The sequence below is a fragment of the Cyanistes caeruleus genome, chromosome 5, assembly GCF_971803275.1.
Source record: "Cyanistes caeruleus chromosome 5, bCyaCae1.hap1.1, whole genome shotgun sequence".
In the NCBI taxonomy this organism is placed as follows: Eukaryota; Metazoa; Chordata; class Aves; order Passeriformes; family Paridae; genus Cyanistes; species Cyanistes caeruleus.
Window position 1 is genome coordinate 59,564,965 of NC_141705.1, and position 25,836 is coordinate 59,590,800.

A 25,836-nucleotide genomic window follows, 5' to 3' on the forward strand; every position below is an offset into this window, starting at 1 on the left:
AAACTTAATCTTGACGTTTTTTAGATGAACAGAAGCGCTAATACTGGTCTGTTTCTACAGGTTGAAGAGCTGCTTACAGAGATGTCTCAGTTCACAGTGTAGTATCCAAACCTGAGAATTCAATGCAGCTATTTTTTGCTTTAACACCTCTAAGAAAAAAACGAACAAACAAAAATGTCTTGTTATCCTGATTCAGGACATGTTTTTCTTGTTCTCTGAACTCCACTCAGATCACAGCTAAAGATACAATTTCTCTGTTATTTGCAATAATATAAACGCCATTTTATGCTCAATCTGACCTTAATGCCTTGAAATCTCTGCAAACAAAAATTCCTAGTGCTTCAACAAATATGAAGAACTTTAGTAACTGTTTATTGAGAAAGATAAAGATATAAAACATGGACTATTAGTCTTCTTCCATTTCCCACAAATTATTCATGATAATGACACATAATAGCAAGTACTGATAGAGTAGATTTCCTGAATGTTAATGTTTTATACTCAGTGTAAAGGAGAACAATTAAATAACAGTGATACTTTTGACCTATGCTGCAGGGATGGAGGAGAGTTGTCTTGCTAAAGACTCATAATGCACATATTCTTACTTAGTAATAACTTAAACGAAAATGACCTTTACAAACAGATTTTTTGCACTTCATTTTATTCAAATAAGAAAATAAAGTACTGCTTTCAACTTCTACAAATAGCCTATTCTTCTCCTGACTTACTATGCAAAGCTTGTATCTAGAAGATAACTGTCACTGCATTTTCTAATGCTTTAATAACCACATTTCCCAAAATTACTTGCACTACTATAACAAAACATTTCCCAACTACCAATACTTCTTCTGCCACCTCTAAAAAATAAAGCCTGGAAAGCAAAGTATTAAATCCTACCCCAGCTGAAAATCTCCAAACTGCACCTGAAGTTGCATCACTTTTCTTCGTTGCTCTTTCCGAGCAAGAAAAGCACAGACAACTCCAACACCTCAAGTGCAGTCCCACCATCCAGACTGCCCTTGGTACTGAAGAACCTGCTTCAACATCATTTTTCAGAGCATGAAGGACTAGCCATGCACACGTGGAGGCAAAGGATGTGACTGCAATCATTGCACACAGACAGCTGGGGATGATGCACAAAAGTCACACCTTGATGAAGCAGAAGGGAGCTACAAGTTACTTTTACAGAGTGTAAAGATTAAACAGTGCACAAGGCAGCAAATATATGCCACCTTTTCCTATGAGGAACAAATCTGTCCCACTGCACCTAGAATGTGATTTTTGTCTGGATGATGATAATTCCACTTCCTACATCTTTATTTAGCACTCATTGTGACCTGTCATCACCATGAACCCAATTCTAAGTACTGCTTTTCTTTAAGGAAGACTTAAGGACTTCCATTTTCTCAGCTCAATAATAAACTGACAACCAAGCTTAAGAACTGAAAATGCCAAAAAAGCAAACTGCCAGAAAGCTCAAATACAGGCTATTTAGACTGGAGACACATTGATTTAAGGTGTCTTTCTACACTTTACATCTTTTTCAACTAAAATGAAAGACAGATTCTTATTTTGTCTTGAACTATCATACAAAATCCTGAGAACCAAAAGGTAAATCTGCTGTTGTAAGATTTGAATAGTTATATCCACCACTTGTTTAAAGGCAGCATTTGAAAAAGGTCAGGGGAACTGAATGACTAATTTTGACTTTCCAGAAGCCAAATGGCACATAATGAATACTGCATCCAACTAGGAGGTGCAGAAAACCTCATCTATGAGGTACCTGTAACAGATGGTCCTTCATCTTTTCACAAAAGAAGACCAGGAAATACCATCCAACCAACCCTAAGGCTACCAGAAATCCATACGTGACTGCTGGGTTTTACACACCTTCGTCTCTGAATTTCAATGCAATGTCTTAAACCACCTCATCTGCATATAAACACAGATCTGATCTCCAAAAACCAGTTTAGGTTTGCTATATGTCAAAGAAGGTGGAAAATTCCATACTTCAAACTGCTCTTGCTCCATGGTATCTGCTTAGGTTGGAGAAAAAAGACAATATTTATACCAGAAAAAGGTTTTCAGTAATTTGTGCAAGGCAGAAATATATTGCCATTGCAGGGCTGAGGACCAAATAAAACTCTTCATGTATAAAAGAAGCCTTTCTGCTTTATGAGATGAGGAATGGTCATTGCAGAAAAGAAATCAATCTTGCCATGTTTCATTATCCCTAATCATCAGTTACAGTGAAGATCAAAGTACAGGGCTCTGTACAGGTATTATGTTAGAAAGGAGACACCAACATTAGCACCTTCAGGTGGTTCATTCATAGACATCCAGGCTCCAAGAAACCTTTAGCCCATGCTTGTGCAATCATACCATAGATGCATTTTTTCCACTCTTCTGACCTGTTACAGTGTGGTCTTGAAGCCGGCGATCCAGCTCTGATTGCCACAAAGTCTGAACTAGCTCTGGACATACAATTCCTCCTCTACTCAAGGAATGCAAAGGACATTTTTAACCAGAAAAATATGCTAACCAGAGACAAAAATATGTGTAACACAAAAATCCTGACAGGCAGAAGCGAAGTCCAACTTGGCTGGAGCAGACACAGAACACGACAAAAATAGAGACATTTCTCACCAACATATATTTTTGAAGCACTTATTTATAGAAAAATGATGCCTAGTAAGTTAACAGGTTTTGGACTGAGAGAACAGAAATTCTGTTCTTCAGTGTAACCAGTATGAATATATTATAAACCCAGCAGATTACTTCTGGAACCTAAAATTTGTCATTTAAATGTTAATCTGGAACTTTGAAACTGGACGTTTGAGGTGGGAATGATCCCCATTCACACCTGCTGGTTGGCAAGACAGTAGATAAGCAAACTCATCCTGCAAACCTCAATACTGCTATAAACATCCAGAGCTGCAAAACACACTGAGGAAAAGTAAGTACTGAAACATCATTTTGGTTCTGAACATATGCTGGCAGAGTTGAAACATCTCAGAAACATTTGCACCTCAGTAAAATCATCTGAAATGGAGGAATCAATCAGAACATTTTATCGGAAGCTTATGAACCAACTAACCTATGCAGCATCAGGAAAACTATGCAGAATACTATGAAGATAGGTAACTGGTTAAAAAACTTAAACCAAAACAGAACAGAAGATTTGCTTCGTCAATATTCTTGGAGAGCAACTTCTAATTAAATTCTTTACGTGTTCTGTGGTAAAATATCTCAAGTATCTTTGAAAGCTGGTTTTCTGTTTTTGTTTTGTTTTCAAAAGGCCTAAATAAACTGATTTTTATTAACTGGACAAACAGTCCATTGGGAATAGAGCAGAAGTGAAACTTTAGCTTGATGACCTAAACTGCATGGCAATGATAAACCATGAAATTCAGGAGAGAAAATGCTGGTAAGAAGCCCCAAGAAAACAAAAGAGGGGTGAGAGGATGAGAGGGGACACATACACACAAAAACAAGCAAAAAAGCAAAATAATCTGGGATTTGAAGAGACAAGCTGTGCTTGGTTGGCATGCAGACATCAACAAATGCATAGGAATAAAAACACTGCTCTGGAGAGTGGCTCTTGCATGCACAATAAACAAGCAAAGCAAAAAAGCCTTCCTAGGAAAGCTATTGCATTTGAATCAATTGTGAAACAATGAGCCACCATCAAGCATGGGGAAGAGAGCTTTGGTCTATTCACCTTTCAGAGTGATGTGGAGTGAGAGGGTGCAGTGAGGAAGATGGGAAAGGAAAACAGCAAAACTGGAACAGCAGAGAGAGAGCCTGTACATCCTCACAGTAAGATCATGCAGGAAACAAAGTAGCCCCAAACAGGACATGTTCAGTAATAAGAATAGTGACTCTAAGCACAGTTCTCATATTTAACTAAAAAAGCTAACAAACTTTTTTGACAGGAACACGGTCCGCATTTGTGCTGCTGTGGTAGTGGGTTTTCTTCTCAACGGCAATCTAAAGCAAAAACTTCCTGCAACCGTGTAAACCAGCCATTTATACACTGAAAATATTTATTCTGCCTTCAGGAAATTTGCATATGAAGGAGCAGCAAGTAGAAGCCCATTACCTGTAAAATTTGTCTCCATAGAGCCACCCTTGTTTCTAACAACACGGATAAGAAAAACAACAAAATGATCCTACCAGCACATGTTTGGCTGATGTAATAAAATTCCTCTCTGCTAGCATTGAGGCAGAAAGACTGTAACAAAACCGGCAGCGTATCTGTATTTAAATCAGCATTAAAGCCTGGGCACAAATGCTTGTTTATTTCTGAAGCAATAGGAAGTAAATAAGGGTGAATAATCCCAATGTTTTACACTGCATGTTCATAGTATTCCTAAGTGCAAAACAAAATACAACAGCCCAAGACCTGATAATTAGCAATTCAGTCCAGAGATGAATGGAAAAACAGCAGAAATACTTGCATACACATATCTACTGCCTGAAATTAGGATGGTCCAAAGGCATCCACTGAGCTCCACTGGAATCAAGTTCTGCAGTTCTTCATACCATACAGTACAGAACCGAGGGACCATTTAGGTTGGAAAAGACCCATAAGATCACCAAGTCCAACATCTAACCCAGCACTGCTAAATCCACCACTAAACCATGTTCCAAACTGCCTCATCTGCACATCTTTTAAATACCTCCAAGGACGGTGACTGGAGCAGCCTTCTTCTCTGGGCAGCCTATCAAAATGCTTGATAATCCCTTCTGTGAAGAATTTTTTTCCTAATAGCCAATTAAAGCTTTCCCTGACACAATTTGAGGACATTTGATGGCTGGGCCCAACGGGATCCTGGGGTGCATCCGGCAGATTGGGGGAGGTGATCCTGCTTCTCTACTCAGCCCTAGTGAGGACACATCTGGAGTGCTGCGTTCAATTCTTGACTCCCTAGGACAAGAAAGACAGGGAGCTACTAGAGAGGATGCAGAGGAGAGACACAAAGATAATGAGGGGTATGGATCACCTCTCACATGAGGAGGGACTGCAGAAGCCGGACCTGTTTAGTCCAGGGAAGAGAAGACTGAAGGGGATCTCATTAATGCCCACAAATGTCACAAAGATGGGTGCACAGAGAATGGTGCCAGGCTCTCTGGCAGTGACAGGATGTGGAGCAATGGCCATAAACTAAAACACAAGAAGTTCCAAGTCAACATGGAGGAAGAATTTCTTTACACTGAGGGTGGCAGAGCCCTGGAACAGGCTGCCCAGGGAGATTGTGGAGTCCACTTCTCTGATGACATTCCAAATCCACCTGGACATGCTCCTGTGTCACTTGCTCCAGGTGACCCTGCCTTGGCAGGGGGGTTGGACTGGATGATCTCCAGAGGTCCCTTCCAACCCTAATGATTCTGTGATTTCTTCTCATCCTGTTACTTCGGATAAGAGACTGACACCCACCTCACTAGCACCTCCTTTCAGGTAGTTGCAGAGAGCAGTAAGGTCCTCTCCAAGCCTCTTTTTCCCCAGGCTAAACAATCCCTCTTCCCTCAGCTGCTCCTCATAAGAGGTACCACCACTGGGAAAAACAGTAAAGACTCCTATGCTTTGTGTAACTAAGCAAGTATTGTAATAATGAGAGAAAAGTATTGTGCTTTTCTCCTCACCTTCCTTCTCTTCTGCTTCTCCTTCCCCTGACCCCTCTCTGTTGGGTGGCAGAAGATCCTCTGGGGATGACAGTCACATATTGCAAGTAAAAGCAATTCAACCCCTCTCAGTCTCATCTTCAGTCTTCAAACACCTGAGGATTGCAGGTAGAGCTAGATTACATCTTGGGCTCCTGGCCTGGTTTTGGATCCAGCTCTACCAGACAGCACATGGAAACACTTCTCAGGAGTCTCACATGGAGCAAAGAGTAAAGACAAAAGAGCTGATTGTGAATCTTTCCTTACAGAAAACAGCTCTAGCTCCCCAGTAACATGGGAGACTGCTGCTCCCAGAACACTGTTCTGCAGAGAAAGCGTGGGACAGGTCCAAAGCAGGACTGAGATATTTGGATTTAGAAGTAGCCCATCAGAGCTACAAGGTTTCCACCCCCAGCAGGGAATGCATCAGATAAAAGATTAAACAGGAAAAAATAAAAGAGGGGAAGGAAAAGACAAAACACCCCCCACAAAATAAACACTTAACAAGAAAAAACACAAACCTACAAAGCAGACTGAAACTGCAGACTTTTAAAGAAATATTAATTACTCAAATGAATGGATTTTTCCAGCTCTCCAGAGAATTTTTTTCTCAATGGCACACTGATTAAATGACCGAAGTGGGTGTAGATATTCTTGCATATTAAAGTTGGTGTCTCTCATAAAGGGAAAAAGCTGCAACATTTTAGAAAACCCGTACTTATTTTGCTTATTTTTGATTGCCAACAAAGAGGTTGGTATATTTACTATTTACCATAACTGCTTTCAAGACTATTTTTTTTTCTCTTCATTACTCATGTTCTAGCCCTGCTTGGCAACAGTGCCAAAATAAAAGCTGTATTTCACAGTGAATAAATGATTTCTCTACACCAGTTTGCAGTGTATTACAAGATTAAGCAGGAGAGCTAGAAATCTCTCCAAAAGTGAGTTTCTCTTATTCAAAGGGGAAAAAAGAAGCCTATAGCACTCAAGAGACAGGGAAAATACGATCTTAATACTATTTTCTCCAACTTTCTTAGATTTCTTAGAACATGTGTAACACAACTCAATAACAAGCTTACTTCACAGTCTAACTACCGCACTCAAGGCTCATATTAGCTGTATTTTGAAAACTACATACATGACAAACCAAAATCAATTACTTTCTTCCTTAGCTGGGATGCTAAATGTAAACTACCTACTTTTGCCTTATTTCTCTAGAGCCAACATTCTAAACACAGGAAATTATGCACTGATACTTTACTCATTTTATTCAAAAATACCACTAGAATTTGATTAAATCTCTGATCAATCGCAGCTTTTGTTCAGCTTCTCCTATAACAGCAAGTCTGATAAGAGGTACAACTTCACATGTGCTAGTTGTGGAATTAGTCTAGGGGGGTAGAAGTATCATGGAAAGAAGTAAGAGTAGCTGGGAATCATTTTGGTCTCATCCTACCTTGAATTCCTGAAGTCCAGTGCCAGCATCTTAGTTTCCAAGCCCTCCCCCTGTAAGACACTAGAGACAGGAGACAAGCTCCTATGTCTCCAAGGCGCTGCCAGCCCTTGATCAGTAAACATCCCTGCGGCAGTCGGGCAGCTCTGCCGAGCTTTGCGCTGCCAGCCTCCCGCGCCGACTGTACCAGTGCCCAGGCGGGAGAGACTGTGCGCAAGGAGCAGCTGCTCCCTCCCGGCAGGCTGGGACACCAAGGGAAGGGATCCCTCCTCCTTGCAATGCACAGGCCCCAGTCACTGATACAGCTGCTTCACAAAGGAAAAATCAAAATCACACAAGAGCTGGATCAAGATGAAAAACTGTGTGCTTGAGCAAAACGACATCTGGTTGGGAGCACAATCACTGCAAAGGAGAATGATGTATCATGGCTTACAAATTAATTTGCAAGATGACATTTTCCTGCTTCTCTTATCTCACAGGAAAGTAAATACGTTTCAATTTGGGTTACAGTAGAACTAATTATTCTGGGGGAAAAAATAAATGAAGGACAAGAGACACTCCTTACTAGAAATTAGATCAGATGTAATGAGTATTTTCTTGATTAACTCTTCTGCTTTTTAGGGGTTTGTTGTTTTGTTGTGTTTTTTAACACTGTTTACTATTCTAGCTTGCAATGCTATTTTCATGCACAGCACCATACAACCTAGGACTGCCAGGTGTTTCGTTTTAATAACAAAAACTATTCAGAAGTGGTAGTATTTTCCAAGGAAATACATTATGTTATCCAAACTCACATGTTATGTCTCACCACTACACTTGTTCCTTTTCCTAGTAGTAACTAAGAGTACAGAAGACAAATTATGATTGAAGCTGCAGTTCTCTGAAAAGAATTCTCCCAGAATGATACCCAAATGACTACAGTGGACACTGCTTTACAACTAAGTTTATCCCAGAAGAGAGCTTGAATATCCACTTAGTAAAAACATGACTAGTGACATGGAGTTTATTCATATTTTTCTGTTGGATTCACCTACACATACACAGATACATGATACACTAAGGAAATAGACTTCATTGCTGGAGGAAAAAACATCAAGAAGAAAGCAAAAAGAGAGACAGCACTTATCTATCAAATGCACTGTAACATCATTTACAGGTACAGAAATCACTGAGTAGTTATTTAATGCAAGTCCTTGCTTCTGCAGTGCATCTGTGAAAGTGTATCGACTCACTTAGATAACCTGCACCGTGGTTGGCTGCTCCTGGATGCAAAGAACCTGGGGACAGAACTTGCTTCCCACAAGAGAGAAAAATAGACCTTTTCACCCTTTTCTCTGGTTTTGCATCCCTTTTAAGCTTTGACAGTAAGCAGTGTACAGAATAAGGAAAACTACTCTTTTTAAGACAAACACAACGCAACAAACAAAGTGAAACCCAGCAATAGGCTGACAAAGGCACATGAAAGAACTAGGTAAATAAATGTTCAATACTAAGATTTAATTGCAACAAAAGTTACAGCAAAGGCTTCTTCTATTATACATCCATATATTCCTTCACAATTTTATCATACATTTCTCTCTTTAATTTGATTTTACTTCTCTGTCTTCTTCTAAGGTGACCTCTCAGCAATACCAAAGAGTAAACAGTACTTCAAAACAGGCAGGTGGTAGCCCACTTCAGCACTATCATTTCCTCACTTTTAAAAATTGCTGCACACCAGTTTCATCTCCCAGCACTTTGAACAGCTATTCCTGCGTCTACAAGAATGTGCCTTTGAGATTTCTCCCAGGCAGCTTCTTGAAATTAAAATCAAACAAGGGAAAGTTCTAAAACTAGGTTTGCTGTGCCTCCAGTTTGTTTCAATTCATGGGACTTAAAAGTCTTTCCAAGGGACTGCCTAAGGCTTCCCTTTCACAGGCTATCACTTATCAGCAGTAGCTCTTTCAATATCCCCCCTCCCTTTGGGACAGAAGATGAGGCACAAAACTTTCACAGCATTCTTGTAATTCCAATTACACCACTGGTGCACCACCCTCTGCTGCTAAGGTGTACCTTCTTAATTTGTAGTTTTGCTAGAAAAACATTTGCTAGGATACCAAGGAGAAAGCCATACCCCAAGAAGTCAGGAAAACAGCGGCAGGGATCATAGAAACAGAGAACAGCATCCCCACAGAGACAACCTAAATAGAGATTTTTATTTTTTTTAATTTTTTTGCCTCACTATGCTTCCATCTGTAAGAAACTATGGCATCACAGATGGGAACATGTCAAAGGGAGTTTCAGGTATTAATCTACTGCTAGCAAAAATTACTGACCCAGTGTGAAATATTGATGTTTACCTCTAAGGGAGCCATGAAATGAATCTTTCCTGATAACCTGACAGCTATGAGAAGAGCATTGTGTATACAAGAGCATGGCACACAAACACCCCTTTCTATCACAGGGAATTTAAAACAAAGCAGTATGACAGACTTCTTCAGCACCATCCCAAGATGACAATTATTTCCATATTTCATCTTATTCTACAAAGGCTCTTAAAAAATATGGTAACTTCTTACTTGTAAATTTTCTCCCTGTGGCAAAATAAAGCAACTGCTACAACTAAACACTTCCTTTCAAGTTGTAAGTTTCAGTACTGCAGTTTACTAAAGGATAGAAAAGTACCACAAGCTGTGCTGTGAGTGTTGGAAGAGGCCATCTAATGCAGTAAACTCAGCATAATTAGGTTATATACACTGACTGAGCTCCTGTGGTGCAAATAAGCACAGGCTGAGTCAGGTAAAGCAAACACACACACTTTACCTACCCCAGTGACAAACAGCTTTGCATCAACACGCTGGGCTGCCCATTCTGTCTACTCCCAAACTGATATATCACCTGCGCAGCTCTTAAGTAAACTCTACCCCATGTACTAAAATCTAAATCATGGATGTCATTGACAAATTGAGCCATGACAAGCTAGTATGGAAGCCTCCTTCAAATGCCTTTCCAAGTGATCCCAAATCCCTATTAAGTGCTCCACAGAACCATTTTTAATAAATTTTGCTCCTGCAATATAGTAATTCAAGGAAGATCCCATTTAAAAAACCAAAATACTGCACATATTACACTCAAAAGAACATCCTTCAAAACCTTGTACAATTCTATTTGTACCGCTTCAATCCTTTGCCTTCCTTATGCACTAATCTAATTCATCCGTCAAGGAAACAAACTAATCAGTTTGACACAATTTTCTCCCTCACAAGTTTATGTTGGTTGGCTGTCTTCCCTTATCTCATTATCTCCTATGTGCTCATAAACTACACCACAATTTTTACTATTATCCATGCAGCTGCAGGTAAATCATGCCACAGCTGGAGAGAAACTTGACATGGCCCTACAGAGAGCTTAACCAAATCAAATATAGCAGGTCAGGTCTGAAAGGAGCATAAGTACAACCCTAAAACTAAGCTGTTAAGCTCTGCCAGTTCTTGCATGTCCTCAGAACTGGAAGAACAGGATGCATGAAGTGCCAAGGAAATATTTCCTACATAAGTATCTGAATAGCAGATTGGGATTCTAACAAGACAGTCTTCACAGATTCACAAAATAGTCTGCATTCAACAGGCTGCTTGAAATCAACTGCTTTTACCAAGTCAAGAGGGAGACTACCATGAGAGAAGATGAATCTTTCATCCTCTTTTATTCTCCATAAAGTAGTATGTATGTTTCAAAAAAAATCTAAACACAATAGGTTGAAATTAACTAGGTATTTTCTATTAAAGTAAAAAATAGGCATATTTCTGTAAGACTTCCTTGTGGTCAGGTTTGTGCTTTTTGTTAATGAATAAAACATTGGAAACAAAAGCAGCAGCACAGTGCTAGAATGAAAGCATTGATATTGGAGTGCAGGATTTCACATGGAAATGTGCTTTTGGGGTTTCTGTCTTTCTGTATGCTTTTGTTAAATTAATTTATATTTTGTTAAATTAGATACTGCAGCCTTGAACACTTTACAACTCTCAGTTTTATATGAAACAAGATAAAGATGGTGAGAATACATCAATGACTAAAGCTCTTGATAAGAAGTGGCAGCACTTGCAGTTGTTGAGCTCTACATTCCTCAAAGAGAGATGCCAACTAACATTTCCTTGTCTTTTCCCACTGAGTCACCTCTTCACTTTCAGTGTCTGTGACATGCTGCAGCCTTTTTTTCACTGCGTTGTTTTTCTATTTTCTCCAAACGGGTCTGTATGTCAAAGGGTGTCCTAGCAAAGCTTGGACATGACTCTTCAGTAGCCACACCTCACTCACACACCTATGCTTGTAAGTAAGCTAACAAAGATTAGAATTCTTTACATTAAACCAGATTTAATAGATTTTAACTCAACCGCTCCTATGGAAATTCACCTCTCTGCTTTAGGAGCACTTCAACAGGCCTATCTCTTCCCTCTCCCCCTCCCACTACTACATCTAATTTTATTTGCTACATTAATTTCTCATCATCAAAACCAAGCCTTACTGAATTTAGCAGCAGTACAAGCTTTTTTTTTTACTTCACTAGTCAAAAAGTAACCCACTAGGTGACTTCATCCTTGCCAGCTTTCCAAAAAACATGGAGGTAAACTAGACTGAATGTTTTAGTTGCAAAAGAAAGCCTCTTGTAGGCCATAATATTTGTAGCAGGCCTATAGAGCTCTGGGGAAAAACATTCACAGCAAGCAGTCTATACAGTTTGTACAAACCCAAATAAACTAGGATATAAGTGACTGAAATACAAATCACTTGAGGCAGAAGTGGAGATGACATTATCTCTGTGTGGATACAGAATGGACTCTTCCTAGCCTCCAAATTCTATTGAAGATCAGTAGTATTCTTCTCTCAAAGTAAAAATGACTCTTGAGAAATTCAAAGAAGAATCAGGCACTACAGCCTCATGTATTACTATCACTCTTACCCTTTCTTTTAACCTATTGATTAAAACCTCCAAGTTTAATGCAGCTTGTCTCTGAGCATGCATCACACCCACACAATTTTGTGACCACTCAGCAATGTATTTCCACATCATCTCCACCGATAAACAGAACCCTAAATTTTGTTTGGGTAGAGCAATTTTAAGTTGACTATGTCCTGACAGCGCCTCAATTAACTCCCTTTCTGTGACAGGCAAATGAAGTGCTTCACACAGACCTTATTGAAGAGTGTGCCAATTACAAATCAGAAGACAATTTCCACAAAAGCTCTTCAACATTCACATCACTAACCTCTACAGCATTCCTGGGATCAGGGCAAACAGCTTCAAGAGAACAGGGCCCATTCCTTTCCGAGGTTTCTCTTCAACACCAAAGCTGCTCTCTCACTAGGTAAAAGAGAAAAAGGTTAGAATATAAATGTGACAATAAAGTCACACAACTCAGCTCTTCTGAAATGAAAGAGGAGTCATTCCTATGACAACTGGACTTTTGGAAACTAAGAAATCTTTTAAACAGCACTGTGAAAAGGAACTGTAGCAAACTAGAAACTGACACACAGCAGTATTTCTCTGATTAAATGGTACTCACTGAGAGCACATGAACTGCTAAAAGAGTTAATACAAAGTGCAAACCCAGTAATTAATGCACTGACAGCCCATGATCCGCAAGAGCATTCCTCTGAGGAACCAAGTGATTTCTCATCATTACAGCAGGGGAATAAGAACTAAGCTACATTCACACTAACCCAGCAGAGCAACTGTGAAGCTACTGAACTTTTCCCCAGCCTCTCCCTAGTTTGTCTGCCTCTTATTTTCAGAGTTATAAAATATTCATCTTAGAATTTGCAAGCAGACACACTCAAGCCAACAAGGGCATAAGTCTGAGCTCACTTCAGAACAACTCCATGAATCCATCACAAGGTTTTCAGACAACCTAGGCAGGTGATAGAGGCAATAAACCCAGCAGTGGCCACCATAGGACCTGGCAAATAACTAGGTGCAATGCTGTACCTTGGCTATAAGCCATGAGATGGCAGACCTCTGAATATTTCACCTCTGATTTCCAGTCAGCCCCATCTGGCACTATTACTACAGCATTCCTTCACTCCAGTGCACTACACACTACAGGCATACCTAAAGCAACTGGAAAAACTTTATCATATAATTAATATAATTTATTGTTTTATTATTTTGTACATTAAAAGGAGCAGATATTATTTTGGTGGGGGAAAATTGACTTAGGTAAAAAAAGCACAGCAAGCTTTTTTTTTTGAAAGGCTTTCTAAGAAAGATGGCACTAATGTGAAAATCTTGCTCACAGAGATGTTGCAGAGGTTAAAACAACATAAAATTTTGCTACGATGTTGTTCTATGCTTTAAATCTTAAATAACTTGCTGGCAAGTGCAAGTGTCCAGCATTAACAACTAAAGGAGAATTTCTCACCTAACTCCAACATCCATGAGCATGAAACCTTCTCCCTCTAGCTCCATCTGGTCATGGGGAAAAATAAGGAGCTACCAGCCAGAACCAAATACCAGATGTGTGCACAGCACATAAAACTGTAGAAATTGGACCATGAAACTCAGAAATACCAAAAGTAGGGAGAGCACTTTGATTTTATCTCTGCAGAAGCAAGTAAATATTTAAACTAAGATGATAAACTAATGGTCCTTTTGTCACAGGAACAGTTACTGGACAAACCTTAAAACAAATAAAGAACTGCAGTTTCAGCTATCTTCATTTCACCCTATTAAGGACTTTATTATATAACCAACCGCCTTTCAGGTTCAAAATGATAGATTTTTGGTTTTAAATACAGACAATGGAGGTCTCAGGCTCCAAATCAGATCAGACCATGACTGCACTAAATTAACACTTACTATATTTGCAAAGCTTAAATGACCAGTTACACTACAAGTACTCAAAACCTACAAGCTTCCTTGAACAGAAATTAAAGGGTAGTATCAGCATCTTTTCCAGGTAAAACTGTAAAAAAGGCCATGAGGAAGTACAACCCTGAAGACAGCTTTCAACCCTCTTTCAAATGTGCTATTTACTTGGTCCTGAACCAAAAGTTTATCTATATTCCCACAGTACATTTGGAATGCCTTGTCTCTAAGTCCTGATTCCCTTAAATTTATCCTACTTCCATATTTTGTCAGGGTCACAATAGCTTGAGAAAGAATTTATTAAATGTATATACACAAAGTGAATTGTTTTGACTTGCAGTCTCAAAACCAATAAACACAGGGGAGCAGGAGGTCCTGTTTAAACATAGCTAACAAGAACTAAATGCCTTCTGTGGTGCCAAAAAAATAAAGTACTCCTACTTTACTTTCATCATCAAATCTTCAGTATTGCCCAAATTTTAATTTTCCCTGTGGTCATCAGTTAGCAAAAGTGACTGCAAGACCAATAGCACACATCATCTATACTGCAGCAATGAGAAAAAGATATTTTCAACCTTGAATATCCCAAAACACCAACATCCTCCAAAGAAATGTAACTCAACTAAGTAACAAAACAGGTTTGGTTTGAACCCACCAGTCACAAAGAGCAAAACTCTGGAAGCATCTGGAAGCAAAGACAGTCCAAATGACTCCAGTCTCCTCACACCACCCAGCCTACTGACGGCATAGAACCCCTCAAGAAGAACTGGCAGCTACTCTGACAAAACCCCTACTGCAAGTTGTGAGAAAGGAGAACCAGTTCTGGTCAGTGTCAAGGGGGCAGCATAGCTTAGTCACCCTTCCTGCCTTATTGAGTATCCACTGTAATGGAGAAGTATCTCTGGGAAGTATACTGACTGGCATGTTCAACCAAACCTTTCCTGGAGGAAAGTATCCATGTTTTTCAAACAAGATTCATTTACTACATGATTTCTAAGGGCATTCACCCTCTCTACATCTGAAGGTTGATAGGTTCCTGACATTTCACAGGGACAATGGATCTCCTGGTGGCACACAGGCAACATGGTACTCCATGGCTGTGCTGCTACAGGCTTCCTCACCCACCTCTGCCCACTGAAAGGGTGCAGAAAGGAATGTAAACACACCCTGAACCTCTCCAGACAGGCAGCACCTTGTTCTCTGGCTAATGGATTTCCCATTTGCAGATCACACACTATCCAAAGACTGCTCAAACCCACAATGGAAAAGCAGCAGAGCAAAGAACCAAACTGCCCATTCCTTATTTGGTGTCTGCTCCTGACTACTTCAAAAGCATCTCAAGAGGCAATACCTCCCGAAAAGTACACCCTAAGTAACAACAGGGAGTTACAGTGGTTCCACTTGCAGTGCAAAACAAAATGGGTGGTGATTTCTCCTCCCCAGAATGCTGCACGCACAGGCAGCATCTGATTCAGCCGACGCCAGCTCTGCGTCACCTCATGACCCACCACTGAACCCTGGCAGCAGCCACATCTATTATTTTCCAGAATCCAAGTGTCATTCAGCAAACAAGTTTCAGCCACCAAAAACACCCCCACCCATGTCTGACATAAAGTTCCCTGCTGCACTGAAGGGCCTTCCTTTAGTTCAAGGAGTTGGAACATATAATTTGCAACTATTTTCTCAAAACATAATATTAGGGTGGCCAGCTTGAGCGTGACCAATAAAAACCTAAGTGACACTTCATAGCACTTACCATCAATTTTAACAGACAACTTCTTTTTCAGACAAGTCCCAATCTACAGGCATTTCTTGAAGAGTTTATTTAGGTAATCTGCTTAATTACATAAGGTAATTAAAAATATTTTTTCCATCATATGAATAAAAGCTTTTTGGCTTTCCTAAATGCGAAGTCCATTGAGTCAGCATGTATTTTATAACAAATGCACTCTTGCATTCTAAGTTGGTTTTTTTTGTATGAGCATGTTTTTGTTTCAGTATCAGCAGAACATGAACTATTTCTTATCCAAACATACTTCTTCATAACTAACACGAAAAAGTTTAAATCAAGCTCTAATAATATGTATTTATGACTTGAGTAACTTCTCTTAGCTGCCATTCTTGCCATCCTTTGTTCTTGTCCTTTAAATAATTTGTTTGCTGCAACAAACGTTTCCAGACCTGCATCCCACATGGTATTCAACCAGGTGTTTTAGGTCTCTTTATTTTGCCTCAGTAGTTCAGTACTCACTATTTCCAGAGCTTAACAAATCAAATAGAATTTGATTGCTACCCCAACCAGACATCATACAAAAAGTGCTAAATAACAAAACCTCAGCAATCACAAACTACTTGGTTCCTGCAAAGAAGAAAACTGATCAAGTAACACCACTAAAATTTGCTTCTATGTACATCTTATTTCTGAAAAAGAAATACAAATGTTATGCAGATTTCCATCCTGCTTACCCCTGATTTTATTTTCCAAGTATTTCTCTGTGGACAAACTATGTTTATCAACTTTATGCATACCATACTGGTGCCATCAAAATATTTAAAAAACCAAAGCCCTACAAAAGCATAAGGTTTCTTCTGTGCCTACAAGCAGCACAGGTATTCAACAGAAACCCATTCATACCTAACCAGTCATTTTCTTCCCTGCTTCCATGCTTTGCAAAGTTACAAAACTCACATGTTACATCAAAGAGGGGTCAAGGAAGACATTACATATAAACTGTTGTTGATAGGAACTACAGTAGCTAAGTGCTAGCACTTACTCCACATCCGATAGAGATAAAAATCCTGCCTCTGATGGAAAGAAATCAAAGGGATCATAAATATTATGTGGTCCAAGTACTTTTTCTGCCTTTTCTAGCAGAGATGTGTACTTATGCTTTCTCAATCTCACTGGCTCACTTTCAGACACGCTGCAAGGGATGTGATGTCAAAGCCTGCCTTTAGCCTGATAAGGTCAGAGGTCAGGACGACAGACCAGCAGGAGCCTGGATCTGAATTCACACTGCCTACTATGATGAGAAATAACTTTGGCAACAACATATTTCTCCTGTACATAAAATCTGAGAGAAGAAATACAAATGTGGGCAATATGTTGTCTAAGTACTTACAGCTGTTTTAACAGTAGGATCAGGATGAAAGAGACAGATGATTCCCTCTGACAAAGACAGGACCTTAAAAGCCAACATAAGAGTCAGCCCCATTTGTAAAAAACAAACAAAAACCTCAAAGAAGTAAAAAACTTGGTTTTCTGGCTCTCTCCAAAACTGTCGTGTCATTACTGTTTCTTCTTCACTATTTCTGCTAAAACAAGCTCTAGTATTGTAAAACTGCATGCAGGAATAAGAAAGGTACCACATCTGTTTCTAGTAAAGTTCACTACTTTAGCACCTGGGTACTTCTCCTCACCAGTATTCCTAGATTCTTTTGCTTTTTGTTTATAAATCCAACTCTCGGCAATCTTGTCATACTTCCAAATGAATGCATACTCGCTAGTGAAGACTCCACTAACCTCCTCCTGCTCAGGAAGGATGAAGGAATGCATTAAGGCATGCACTCCACACCTTTTCAGAGATCAGCCTGTTGGAAACCGAGGAATAGAAACTTCTGCATATACTGAAGAGTTCAATTTGCAGCCTTGGAAAGAACTTGGATTGATGCAGTAATGAAAGTACACAGACACTGGGTAGAGAAATTATAAACTTTTATTCCTATAGGTTCAAGTAAGAATATGCCTAGAGTAAGAAAGAAATTATATTAGGTTAAATAGTTTGAAGTTTAAACTGTAATAGTGTGATTTATAGAGTAAGTTAAAAATCTAGGAACTATAACAGAAGTGTGTGTGAATATGTGACCTGTCAGCTTATTGGTTAAAAGACAGACGCAGTGCAGCAAAATTAAGTAACGGTGATAGGTTAATAAGTGAAAACAAACTTCATGTCAACCGTCCGTTGCACTAAAAAGTTATATATTTCCATGTGGAGAAGAAACTCGTGACTTCTTAAGGCTATGGTTGACATATTGCTTCCAAACCTCATGCCTCGAGACTGATACCTTATCGAGCTACTTGAGCAATAAATCATCTCAATCTCAATCATCATCCCATCCCTTGTATTTCATCTCGACATCAGCCCCAGAGGTTCACAGTAAAAAACAGAAAAAATGGCATATCCAAGTCTACAGACACTTGTCACAACAGACTGCTTAAAAAATTTTCACTATCATTCCATCCATTTTGAAATCAGAATATAGTTGAACACCTGTAACTCTGTGTCCTTGCTGTCCCCAAGACCCAGTGTAACACAGCTTGGAAATAACAGAAAGATGATACCAGTGGTGAGCACAGAGGCAACACTACTGCAGATTAAACACAACTTTCTGGAGGTGGAAGGGGAATATATAACCACAACTAATCATGTTTAGACAGATAAAAATTAATTGGGTGGGAAAAAAAAGAAGATACCCCACTCTGTGCAACAACATGCCAAGTTCCAAGCCAACCCACAAAATACCTTCACACTCAAGAGCAAAGGGAAGGATCCTCACAAAAGGGGTGTTAATGACACACTGTTACAGCCACCCTACTATATACAACTCTTAAATGTTGCTCCTCTTCCCTGAAGTTGTCCAAGAGCCAAACACAAACAGAAACTCTTGACAGATTCTTGGGCACCATGCACCCCACATCTGTCAAAAAGTTCCTCCTTACACTAAAAAATTCTAGTGTTGCCCTTCAGCCAGGGTCTTCTCAATACAGCAAAGCTTAAGATGTAGATGCAAATGGCCAACCAGATACAATAAAAGGAGACATCACCCTAGAGAAACTGATTGAGCTGCAGCTGCATTCACATCTCCTCCAGAAGCATCCTCTATACAGAGAGGCAGAACGCAAACCAAGAACTTCAACAATCTGGCACCGGGTACAATTTAAAAGCAAGGAAAGTTTAACACCAACAATTCAAACTTTTTTAAAGCAAGACAATGGAAGTCAACGAAATAAATCCAGTCTCATTTGTTGCGGGCAAGCTCTGTTGGGCAGCCCAAATCTTGCTCCAGTATAACTGCAATCATTTGGAAGTCTGGAAGACTTAATGGAACACCTGCTTTCTATTCCACTGGAAAGAAAAATGTTCAATAAACTGCATTTATGTTAAGTCAAAGCCAAAATTAGTCTGAAAGAGGAATAAGAAATTGTCACACACACTTCATGTTACTTCACCTTTTAATTACTCCCTAATTAAATTTGCATGCTTTGATAATATCTACTATCATAAGTTGATGCTCCAAATGGAAATAAATGCTAATTCCGTCTGCAAACGAACATCAAAACGACGTACATCTAAATAGATTAGTAAAATTTATTTCAAGTTATCTTCAGAATACTCTCACCTACTGTACTCAATCCTCAATTTACAAAAGTCTTTGCCAAGGATGCAATTCAGTCACACATAAACAATCTTCTGCTCTTAATAGCAAAGAAAAGTGCTTCTTGTAGAAATAAATCACAATGTGTCAGTGCTAAACTCCAGATGCTCCCTACATAGACATGCTGAACTGGCTTGCAGGTCACCTGTGATATAAAATTTTATTCCTTATATTGCTTGATAAGAAGTATTGCCTTTTTTACATACAGGTTTTCAAATTAAGAAACTGGGTCTTAACATTATAGCACAATGATCTCTGTCACTGAAATACTGGGTGTTGTTTGAATATAAGTAGAGAATGATATAGGATGGAAGACTTGTGTGAAGCTCAGTGTGATCCAACCTCTGCTCAGCACAAGGGCAGCTTAGATCAGTTGCTCACATGAGCTCTGAGCATCTCTAAGAGTGGAAATCCCACTGCCCCTTTGAGAAACCAGCTATGCTGTTTACCTTCATGGTATAAATTTCTACTCTGCTTGTAACTGGCCTTGTGCTGCTTGTGTCCAATGCCTCTTATCCTATCCCTGTGCATCTCTGAGAAGATAGTCAAACTTTCTACAGTGGTCATCTCTTCTGAATTACAGATTAGTGACCATAGAGATACTTTATAAGTTGATCAGATATCTGAGGACAGAGCCCTTAATCAGGTCAGGTACTGAAATAGTGCAAGTATTTTTTATGCAAGCCATTATTTTGATTATGAACTAGTAATATAAACCTACATGAACATACATAACATTTTGCTTAATCAAATGGGAAATAAAGACCAGAATAATAGAGAGGGGTTCTTTGTTTATTTCAGGAAGCTAATGCCTGACTCGCTCTTTAGCTTGCCACAGGATGAACAAAACCCTCTGGATATAGAGACAAACCCTGATTATCTAAATGACTGAAAATATCATTCTAAAATTCTGAAATCCAAAAGTCAAATACCTGCCTGCAGGACAAATGCTCTGGCATTCCTAAGAACAAATCAGTTACCTTGGTATTTGGAGGCTTGCAACACAATTTTAAATACTATGTTCAATTCCACCACAGATGGTGGTGGTGTGGGACATTTGGGAAAGGAGTAAAAAAAACACCACAGGAGTGATTTCTCTAAGAGAAGCTGCTGGGACCTTCCTCTATGCCTAGGACAGGCCAATAGCTGCCTAGTTCTAAGAACTTACAACATTTTGCACCATTTAGAAATTCGATCTGCCTCTGTGAATTCCACCTTTTAAAAACCAAGGAACAAACCCTTTAACAAACCCAGGAATTTTTCTCTCTTAGCTTCCAGCCTTGAACAGGTAACTTGGGGCTGGCCCCTGCTTGGCTGGGTCGGGCTCTGATGTGGTCAGCACCTCCTCCCAGGGAGCCCTCTGGGTCCCGCTCCAGCAGGGTGGCAGAAGCCCCTTCCCAGAGGAGCCGAGCCCTCCCGGGGAGCCCGCCGAGCCCTTTCCAGCGGCACTGCCGGGCCAGGCCGGCCCCGGCTCGGCTGAAATTCTGCTGCCGCTGAGTTTCACCAGAAAGTGCCGGGCAGGGGAGGAGAAGCCATCGGCCCGCGGTGTGCTGCCTCTGAGGGCTGGCCTGGCTGCTGAGATCCCAGTGCAGCCACCGAAAATCGTCCAGCATAAACAGCTCTGGCCGCTGCCCTGGCAGAGATCACATAACCATCCGCAGGTCTGGACAAGACATGTAACCCTTTCACTATACAGATGAGACCTGCAGAACTGGTTTTACCCCCAGAGAGAGAAAAGAGCGATCAGCACATAGGACAACATGAAAACATCAAGGTCAGTAAAAGAAGCCAAGCCTCAGATGGAAAGAGGATAAGGAGATGCTCTAATGGGCTGAAAATTATTTTGGCAGTACCATGAAGATGGACATTGATACACTGAAATATCTCCTTCAATTCATGAGAGAGTATGGGGGGGATGAAGCATTCAAACTGTAGATGTGAGCAGAAGCATCCATTGATAAAGCCAAGCAGATGTTGGAGTAGCTGTGATTCCATGAGAAGCTTGAACAGAGAGAGGAGAATTGATGAAGACCCTTTCCCCCAGACAGAGAAGAAAACCTCTGTTCCCAGAGATGATCACAGAGACAGATGAAGAGAACCTTTGCCTTTGAACAGTTCATCCTTAAATTAATACCCCATGAGTTCATGGCCCATGGACACACCTCTGGGAGGGCTGTGAAAATGGGAGGAAATGTCATGATGCAGAACTTTTTGCCCAGGCGACCGCTATTTGTGGAAATTAAAAGCCACAAGAAAACTGCTTCTTGTGGAGATGTCTCTATGGCATAAGAAAACTCCTCTCCCTACAAGAACTGATGAAAGACTATTGTATAGTTGGTACTAGTTTAACATCCCAGGTTTTGTCTCTATGTGGTCAGTTGGGAAAGGAAAAAGTTGGGCAGGAGGAAGAAAGGTGTTCTGGAGGTTTTATTCTGATGCTTCTCATTCTTGCAGTTCTGTGAATAATGTTTCTTTATACCTTTTAAGTTTTAAGCCTGTTTTGCCCATCTCTTAATCCTTATCTCACAGCAAAAAATGAGTAAGTGCCCTGGTGATTTTAGCCAGTGCTAAAACCCCCCCACATTATCTGGTGTGTTGGCTGGGAAACTCAAATTGATGAATTTAAACCACTACGTGGGTGTATGGTTATTTGTTTCTTTTACAAAGATAAGTGTATAAGTTGTTGCAAACAGTACAGTCAACAGTAAATAAAGATTTTTTTCCCTCTCAATTAGTGTCTACATGCTAGCTTGCTCAATATAGCTACACTCACTGATGCTATATTGCATAATGTAATCAATATGTTATCCCTACGTTATCCCTGCCGCTAATTCCAAGCTCATATGCATTTTTATTCACTTTAATTAATCACAAAGTTACGATTTCCTAACAAGGACTGAAGGCTGACCTATATTAAAGGTGCCAAAGGCTATTGGCAAACCAAAGATGAAGACAAGCTTTTCACAGCACTGCATGGTGGGAGGAAAAAGAGATAACAGAAACAAATTGATACAAGAGAAGTTCAGACTGCACATAAGAGAAGCTTTATTCCCCCACTGAGGACAGAGAGGCACCAGAATGGGACCCAGAGAGGTTGTGCTGTCTCCAGATTTGGAGGCTTTCAAGACATGACAGGATCAAGCCCAGTACAACTTGGTCTCATCTGAGAGCTGGTCCAGCTGTGAGCAGAAGGTTGGACTACAGCCCTGCCAAACCTTCTCCCAACCTGAGAGGCCTTGAGAGGTTCTCTTCCCCACTGTCATGTACAGAGTGAGTCTTAACTGCAGTCCCATTCTAAGATTTAACATGCAAAGTCAGCTGACGGGCTGCCTTGCTTTCCCAAACCTCCCAACTGCTTGGATTCTTTTCACTCTGCAGCCTTCTGCTTCCTGCCTATCCTGACACTTTATAACAGGGAATGTAACCCTTCATGAGTGGACATAATTTTCTCTCCAGACATCTACTTGAGGGCCAGAAAACCAGTCACTAAATCTGCAGTACATGAAAAACAAGGAAAAAGTCAGAAAGCAGACTACAGAACTGGACAGAGGACAGGCCCTCCCCAAGGATACAGACCTCCCGACTAGCAGAGTCTTCTGTCTTTTTCACATCCAGCCCTACACGTTCCAAGCAGGTTCCTCCAGAGCTCTACCAATCACCCAGACCAGCACATGAGTCCTGTGACGAATTTTTCTCCAGCACCTGCAGTGTAGGAGCAACATTTTGGCCTGTGCTAACAACTCTTCCTTAACAAGGATCACAGAATCTTGGCATGACAACATTTTGGTGGTCCTACCTGGAGTCAAGACTAGGGTACTACCCAAAAGCACCCGTCCTGGGGAGCTGCCTTTGACAGCAGCAAAACCATTTGCATGGTGCTGTACTTCAGGGAACATTTTAATAAAGGCAAGAGCTGTCTTGCATCAAGTTAATTCTTGCATCTGTGAATGTCTGCGTTTGTACATCTGCGACATGGAGAAATCGTCCCACAGCTAATGGAGCTGTAGCTGTGATTCTTGGAGAGCAGCTTTAGCCTACATGCACCTCCTCAACAGTGTCCTCACCCTCAAACACAGCACTGAGCCACTCACAGCACGCACAGCCCTGGGCCACTTGCTCAGTGTGCTGAGAGAAAGGAAAATTAGGGCAGCTGGCAGAGAGGAAGACGAATTCCAGGTAACTGTCCAGCCAGTTCACACTACCCACCAGCGCTCCTGCCCTGGGCTCAGCACACAGTTCCCAGGCTGTGTGCTGCACAGCTGGTATCCAGGTATATCCAACGATCAGAAGAAACAGATTTGCTGCAGAGCTTCCATTTCTGTGATTCCAGGTAGCTATTTCTGTTCTACAAGAACTCTCTTCTGGTCAGTGACTCTCGACTCCAAGCCTTGAAGGGCATGTATTTCAATAAATTGTTTCCCTGATGTTAAATTAAATGTTACTGTTCTGAGAAGGTCTGTGGGTCATGTCTCTTTTTTGACAGAGAATTTTGCCAGCTCAGATAAGAATTAAGGCAGTAAGCAGCCTGTCCACCAAAAGAACAGATCAGTATGTATTTAAATGCTTATGAATAGCCTAAAGATTCTGTCCAACACTGCAACTGAACAAGTCAAAGTTGATCCTAATAATAAAGATTTGTTTATTCCATCACACATTCCACTATGAATCTTAAGCTCTCAGATTCCGTTTCCAAGGCCCACGTACAGCTATAAAATGTTTTGTAGTTATTGTGGTAATAATCATACCACCACAATTTGCCAGCCTTCACCTCTCAAGAAAGTGCTGCAGAACTCTGATTCTCATCTCACCTCTTTTTACTCACCTTCCTGAACTCCCACCTATAACCAGTTGTTTGTACTCTGCAAGTTTGCAAGGCTGGTATATATTTGGGCAGCTCTCTCCAGGTCCAGTTTCCAACTTAAATGAAGTAACAAGGCATGTTGGAAAAGAAACATTAGGACAACAATTTGAACAAATGCCGATTTTACTGCACAGCTTAGCAGCACCTGATAGTAAATGAGATGATGCCTTATTCTAGTAACTGCATGGAAACAAAGAAATTCACTGAACTACAGCCACCATCCTGAGAGAAGACATATATTGTGAATATCATCCAAAATCATTTATGGTGTTCCTGGGAGAGCTTGTTCTGCAGACTGCCTGCAAAGTCCTCACATATTTGGATTCTGCCTTTTTGGCAGCTGTCTGGGATCTCATTTTGAATCAAACTTCTTCCTTGCCCAGCTAATACAAGTGTTAGAAATAAATTTTTTTAAAATCTCAGTAAACATCAGCAGACTAAAATGATAGAGTATCCCAAAAACTGCTTCAGTCTGCAATGTGAAATTAAAAAGTATCCAAAGAAAAAAGTCACCTTTTTATTTAGTGACCCCCAAGTTGGACAGACATCTCCCCAAAAATGGGGGTCAGACCTCCCCATGCGGCTCAACACTACCACTTAATAAACTGAGGTAATTTACTTTTCTTTTTCCTTGAACCAAAGGGAAAATAAGGTACTGCAGAACAGGACCTACAAGAAAAAATAAGTGTCTGAACAGAGTCACTCTTAAAATCATCTGCAAAAATTGTACTTCTTTCTCTTCTTTCAGAAAGCAGCACTCACTACTCGAAACATGCCAGTCTGTTTCTCAAAAGTGTCTCCCGTGACTTTTCCTTCATTCAACTCATTCATTCCTTTTTCCTTTTTTTCTGAAATGTTACATCCAAGAGAGATCATAGGCCAATAAAGATGTCGCAATATCCACTCCTGATCATTATTAACTTAAATCAGATTCAGATGAGTAAGTAATACTCATTTTTATCCTCCAAGTAACAGTATAACTTGATATATTGCCTAGCAGTCCTAAGAAGCTGAAAGTTTAAGAAAGCAGACAATAGATTTAGTTTTCCATGTTTTCTTTTTGTCATTCCACATAAAAAGCTTCCTACCAAGACTTCACACATGATGTCTGTACATAAAATACCATGAGTAAATATTCAGAGCAAAATCTGTAAAAACACATGGATGCAAATTTCAGATCCAGACCATTTTCAATAGCTATATTTAACACGCAGGGGAAAAAAAAAGTTAAAGATACTGAATGACTTAAGGAAGTGTCACTTGCCAATATGAAATTACAATGTCTCTTCACTCATGCAGTAACCTCAATATTTGTGTGATCTGCATGACCAGTCATGAAGACACGATAGACATGAAGGCATGTAAGAGAAAATATCAACAAATTGGAAATTTAACTAATTTTCCACAGACATCCAGCTCTCCCTCTTACACAAGCACAGAATCACATCTTCATTAGTAAATATTTCTAACAGATTTGTAGTTACTGAGTTTGTGTATGCATAAAGTTTTTGTTTCCATCTGGATTTTCTGTCTTACTCTTTATTGGGGGCAGATGGCCTGGTTTGATTTAGGGATTTTTCC

The 25,836-nt window shown here is 40.1% G+C and overlaps 1 protein-coding gene across 26 annotated transcripts in view; it reads right to left on the minus strand.

The window, feature by feature from the left end:
• WDFY3 (WD repeat and FYVE domain containing 3) overlaps positions 1–25,836 on the minus strand; it is a 157,489-nt gene that overhangs the window by 109,555 nt on the left and 22,098 nt on the right. For 10 of the 26 annotated variants that reach the window (XM_086889639.1, XM_086889634.1, XM_086889636.1 and 7 more), the window contains exon 2: positions 12,361–12,455. The exons of 2 other annotated variants lie outside the window; for them this stretch is intronic. Coding sequence is in view for 6 of the 24 variants with exons in the window: in XM_086889632.1 (XP_086745758.1) it covers positions 7,121–7,149 (29 nt within the window). In the remaining 18 variants the exon portion in view is untranslated. Of the gene's footprint in view, positions 1–7,120; positions 7,233–12,360; positions 12,456–25,836 lie in introns of those variants that run through there. 14 more of the 26 variants (XM_086889622.1, XM_086889624.1, XM_023926307.2 and 11 more) reach the window with 3 other exon arrangements.